This window comes from Galeopterus variegatus, unplaced genomic scaffold, assembly GCF_000696425.1.
Source record: "Galeopterus variegatus unplaced genomic scaffold, G_variegatus-3.0.2 Scaffold1148, whole genome shotgun sequence".
Taxonomy (NCBI): domain Eukaryota; kingdom Metazoa; phylum Chordata; class Mammalia; order Dermoptera; family Cynocephalidae; genus Galeopterus; species Galeopterus variegatus.
The window spans coordinates 393,525-399,385 of NW_007727259.1; the positions used below are offsets into that span (position 1 = coordinate 393,525).

Here is a 5,861-nt window from a genome sequence, read left to right on the forward strand (position 1 = left end):
GGGGATCTTAACCCTTGACTTGGTGTTATCAGCACCACACTCTCCTGAGTGAGCCACAGGCCGGCCCTGTAAAACTCTTAGAAGAAAACATAAGGGGAGAGCTTCATGAAGTTGGGTTTGATAATTTCAGTATGACACCAAAAGCGTAGGGAAGAAAAGAAAAAGTATGTAAATTGAATTACATCAAGATTTAAAACTTTTGTGCATCAAAGGACACTATCAACACAAATAATCTTTTCCTCTTCTAATATTTCCACTAAAAGCAAGGAGTATGTATTATAGGTGAGCTCACTGACCAAGATTTGGTACTTTTCTTTGTCTCTCTTTTAAAGCCCCAGGTACCCAATTTGTTAAGCCGACAGTTGGAGTCCCACAAGTGTTCTCACAGATGACTCCAGTGAGGCCAGGCTCCACAATGCCTGTGAGGCCCACCACCAACACCTTCACCACTGTCATCCCAGCCACTCTCACCATTCGAAGCACCGTCCCACAGTCCCAGTCCCAGCAGACCAAGTCCACTCCTAGCACTTCTACCACTCCCACCGCCACGCAGCCGACCTCACTGGGGCAACTAGCTGTTCGGCCTCCAGGCCAGTCCAACCAGACCACAAATCCTAAGCTAGGTGAGGCTTGGGAAGAGGAGATGGCAGAGCCAGGATGGGGTGGTGGGTGGAGAGCAGATGACTATCACTTGGTTAATGTAGCTCCCTCCTTCCCCTCTCCACCTGCAGTGAGCATTGCCAGCTTTGTTACTGTGAAGCGACCTGGCGTTACAGGTGAAAATAGCAATGAAGTGGCCAAATTGGTGAATACCCTTAACACCATCCCTTCCCTGGGCCAGAGTCCTGGGCCAGTGGTGGTATCCAACAACAGCTCTGCCCATGGCTCTCAAAGAACTAGCGGACCTGAGTCTTCGATGAAAGGTACAATAACCTGAGTGACCCTGAACAATCATTCAAAAACACTAATAAAATATTTGTTGTATCAGAACTCTATACTCTGAAATAAGGAAATAAAGTAGAATATAGTTGCTATAACTGTTCTCACAGAAACTTTAGTGAAGGGGATAGCCACTTGTGAAAAGTAACTGAATCAGCTACAAGGAATTTTGTGTGTAGTTGTGCTTTGGGGATTAGTGAATTGGATTGATTGATCAGAGATGGGAGGGATAATTAAAGATGGCTTCAAGGAGGTGGTGTATTTCTGAACAAGGTTTTGAAGTTGGGGTTTGGTAAAGAGAGCTTCAGATAGAGATGGGTATGAGTCATGAAGGTTTTTAATGGTCTAGAACAGGGATCGGCAGACTTTTTCTATAGAGTGCCAGGTAGTAAATATCTTAGGCTTTGAGAACAATATGGTCTCTGTTGCATCTCCTCAACTGTGCCTTTGTGGTGCAGAAGCAGCCACAGTTTATATGTAAACCAATGAGCATGGCTGTGCTCCACTAAAACTATTTATGGACCCTGAAATCTGAATTTCATATAATTTAAATGTGTCAGAAAATTTTATTCTTTTGCTTTTATTTCAACCATTTAAAAATGTAAAAACCTTTAAGCAATGGTATTGGGAAAACTGGATATCCACATTCAGAAAATGAAGTTGAACCCTTACCTTTTACCAAATACAAAAATCAACTCAAAATGTATCAGAGACTTAAGTATATGAACTGAAATTGTAAAACTTTTTTTTTTTTTTTTTTTAAATAAAAAAGATGACCGGAAGGGGGATCTTAACCCTTGACTTGGTGTTATCAGCACCACACTCTCCTGAGTGAGCCACAGGCCGGCCCTGTAAAACTCTTAGAAGAAAACATAAGGGGAGAGCTTCATGAAGTTGGGTTTGATAATTTCAGTATGACACCAAAAGCGTAGGGAAGAAAAGAAAAAGTATGTAAATTGAATTACATCAAGATTTAAAACTTTTGTGCATCAAAGGACACTATCAACACAGTTGATTAAAAAAAGAAAAAAGCAGCCCACAGAATGGGAGGAAATATTTACAAATTGTATATCTGATAAAGAGTTAATATCCAGAATATATAAACAGTTCAACGACAAAAAAGACAACCCAGTTAAAAAATGGGCAAAGGATTTGAATAGACATTTCTCCAAAAAAAATTATAAAATGGCCAGTAAGCACATGACAAGATGCTTAGTACCACTAACATTAGGGAAATGCAAATCAAAACCACAGTGAGATATTACCTCACACCCCATAAGATGGCTACTCTCAAAAAAAATCAAAATACCTTATGTTGGTGAGGATGTGGAGAAAGTGGAACTTTTGTGCATTGTTGATGATAATGTAAAATGGTACAGTCACTATGAAAAATGTTATGGTGGTTCCTCAAAAAGTTAAAAATAGAATTACCATATGCTGTAGGTATTCTACTTCTGGCTATATACCCAAAAGAATTGAAAGCAGGGACTAAAACAGACACTTGTATACCCATGTTCATAGTAGCATTATTCATAACAGCCAAAAAGTAAAAGCAGTCCCAGTGTTCATTAACTGGTGAATGGTTAAACACAACGTAGTACACACACACAATGATATATTGTTCAGGCTTGAAAAGGAAGGAAATTCTGACGTGTGCTACAACATGGATGAACCCTGAGGACATTGAGCTAAGTGAAGTAAGCCAGTCACAGAAGGACAAATACTGTATGATTTCACTTCTGTGAGGTACCTAGACAAGTCAAATTTCTAGAGGCAGAAAGTAGAATGTGGTTGGCTTGGGGGAGGGGGAAATGGGGAGTTTTTTTAATGTGTATAGAGTTTCAGTTCTGCCAGATGAAAAGAGTTCTGGAGATTGCTTGCACAACGGTATAAATGTACTTAACATTACTGGAGCATAGACTTAAAAATGGTTATGATGAGGGTTGGCCGGTTAGCTCAGTTGGTTAGAGCCCAGTATAACACCAAGGTCAAGGGTTCAGATCCCCATACTGGCCAGCTGCCAAAAAAAAAGAAAAAGTTGGTAACTTGTATATGTATTTTACCACAATTTAAAAAAAAAAAACTGACCTAACCAAAAAATAATGTAAAAGTCATTCTTAGCTCATAGGCCAAACAGATGCTGGCAGCTGGGCTGGATTTGGTCTTTGGGATGTGGCTTGCCAGCTCCATTACAAGAACAGTAAAAGGAATGTGCTTCAAATATAGTGATCTCTCATTCTTGCTTACCCTTTGATATAACTCTTAGGGAGTGTTTAACCTTTTTCCAAAAGGTTAGTAATCTTTTTCGAGTATCATTGTATTAATTTTATCAATTCTCTCTTCTTTCAGTGACCTCTTCCATCCAAGTGTTTGACCTCCAGGATGGCGGACGAAAAATATGTCCACGGTGTAATGCTCAATTCCGTGTTACTGAAGCTTTGAGAGGTCACATGTGTGTAAGTGATATCGCCTGTGATACGGATCCAGTTTACGTGGCTATCACTTTATACCTCCTTTAACATTGGGAGCTTGTGAAGCAAGGGCTCTAAAATGATTTGGAATCTTTTTAAAGGATTTCTCTCTCTTTTGGTCTGTTTTAGAAGAGCTGTGAACTTTGGAATGTGATGGGATACATTTAAAGACCCTCAGATCAGAACATATGATCTTGCTTCCTTAGCATGGTAGATTTTGAAACTGCACAGTAGGATTGATTTGTTATATGATAAGAACTCAAACTGTGTTGGCCTCAGTTTATTTTATATTGTGTCATTGGATGAATCAGGAGCTGTTACCTGTTTTCCAATTTCCTAGCCTTTTAATTTTTGGTATTAGTGCAGATTCAAAGCTTGGAACTTTTTCTGCCAGGGAGCTCAGAGCCAGATTCTGCTACTGAGTGATTAAGGGGTTTAAGATAGGCAGGAAGGAGAAGAACAGATTATGGTACTAGGGGTGGCATTTGGCTGTGGGTATATGCTAGAAAAAGAATGAAATCTGGAAAAACTGTAGAAAACTGAAGGGTGAAAGCCAGATAAAGAATACCTAAAACAAAACTGTTACGAAGGACTGTTAGTGAACTTAAGGAGTTAGCACATCCTCGCCCCCAGGATAACCAGAATGATCAGATGTCTTTTTTCTTTATAGTACTGTTGTCCAGAAATGGTTGAATATCAGAAGAAAGGAAAGTCCCTGGATTCAGAACCCAGTGTCCCATCAGTAGCAAAGCCCCCATCCCCAGAGAAAACAGCTCCTGTTGCTTCCACACCCTCTTCTACACCTATTCCTGCTCTGTCACCACCTACCAAAGTGCCGGAGCCAAATGAGAATGTGGGTGATGCCGTCCAGACCAAACTCATTATGCTAGTAGATGACTTCTACTATGGGCGGGATGGTGGCAAAGTAGCACAGCTTACAAACTTCCCTAAGGTCGCCACATCTTTCCGATGCCCACATTGTACTAAAAGGCTAAAAAACAACATTCGGTAAGTGTTGAAGAGCCTTGGAGGTTACTTTAACAAGAAAAGACTTAAATTTTCTTACAGATTTAAGTCTTTCTCTTTGGAGAATGGTCCTATTATGCGGTCTTGCTGGGGGTTATCATTAAATCAATAACTAGTACTATTGAAGGAGGTAGTATAAAAAAAAAGAAAACTTTGGGTAGAGTGTGGGAGACTAGTGCATCTCCTTCCACAGAACTCTTAGTTTCAAAAATCCATTCTTTTTGGGCTCGGAAAAGGACTGTCCCAAACAGGAAGCTTGGGGCGTGGAGGGAACAGATAATGTTTGTTCTGTGGTTCTACCGTTATATTTTTCAAAGTCTGTTTGTTTTTTATGTTTTCTGTATGCTCTCTTCGTACTGTGCTACAGATTCATGAACCATATGAAACACCACGTAGAACTCGATCAGCAGAATGGTGAGGTGGATGGTCATACTATCTGCCAACACTGTTACCGCCAGTTTTCCACTCCCTTTCAGCTCCAGTGCCACTTGGAAAATGTTCATAGTCCCTATGAATCTACTAGTAAGTTTGGAAAGTCTTAAACTCTAGGGGGATGTACCTTGTTCTTCACTTATTGAACTAGCGGGGAGCCCATTATAGGATGGTACTTTTAAAAGTTCATGGAATGATTCATGTTCTCTTTCAATTTTATTTTCCCACATAACTTTTTGTAGTATCCTTGTATTTATATGTGGATAACACTATAGAGGAAGTACTTTTTGTATTTGTAGCCAATTCCATACTTTACTTTCTCTGTTTTCTTACAAGCCTGACTTTTATTCTGTTTAAGCATGGACTGAATTCAGTGCAAGATCCTGAATTATTAGGGGCTTTGTTTCGGGGCCACTGTAGAGAGGCAAATGTAATGAATTAGATCCTTTTATAGAAGGAATAGTCATATATATTTAGACCTCCACTTTAGTCAGTATACTAATAGATTTTATGTAGGATAAAATATAATATTAAGTACTTTACCATTAAGACAGTGCATTCAGTGAAATATATGGTGAGCTGGAGTGTTATCTGCACCGTACAGATGAAGGAGTACAAGGCTGAACACAAGCTAAGAGAAATTGTCATTTGCTTAACAGCATACACGTGTAGTAAGAAGACATTGTGAGGATTTGAGCCCATCTTCAGAATATTTCTGATGGTCTTTAAGGGGTTTCCAATTTTGTTGAAAAAGACAAAAATTATGTAAATATAGGAAAATGTGAGAACAAGACTGCATATTATAAACATATGCATTGTATGATGTCAGTGACAGGTGAAATAGTTCAGAAAACGGAAAAGATACTTATGGCCAGGTTTTACTGAAAGTTGTGCTTAAACTTTTAGGGTCTTTATTTTTTTTTTTATTTTTTTTATTTTTTTTCCTTTTTGTCTTTTTTCGTGTCCGGCAACGGATCGCAACCCTCAGTGTCG

At 39.3% G+C, this 5,861-nt stretch overlaps 1 protein-coding gene across 5 annotated transcripts in view; it reads left to right on the forward strand.

Moving 5' to 3' along the window:
• Positions 1-5,861, forward strand: part of POGZ (pogo transposable element with ZNF domain) — a 40,555-nt gene that overhangs the window by 13,655 nt on the left and 21,039 nt on the right. For 3 of the 5 annotated variants that reach the window (XM_008575161.1, XM_008575162.1, XM_008575164.1), the window contains 5 exons: positions 333-623; positions 705-923; positions 3,289-3,395; positions 4,081-4,418; positions 4,804-4,958. In XM_008575161.1, coding sequence (XP_008573383.1) covers positions 333-623; positions 705-923; positions 3,289-3,395; positions 4,081-4,418; positions 4,804-4,958 — 1,110 coding nt within the window. The remainder of the gene's footprint in view (positions 1-332; positions 624-704; positions 924-3,288; positions 3,396-4,080; positions 4,419-4,803; positions 4,959-5,861) is intronic. The other 2 variants (XM_008575165.1, XM_008575163.1) reach the window with 1 other exon arrangement.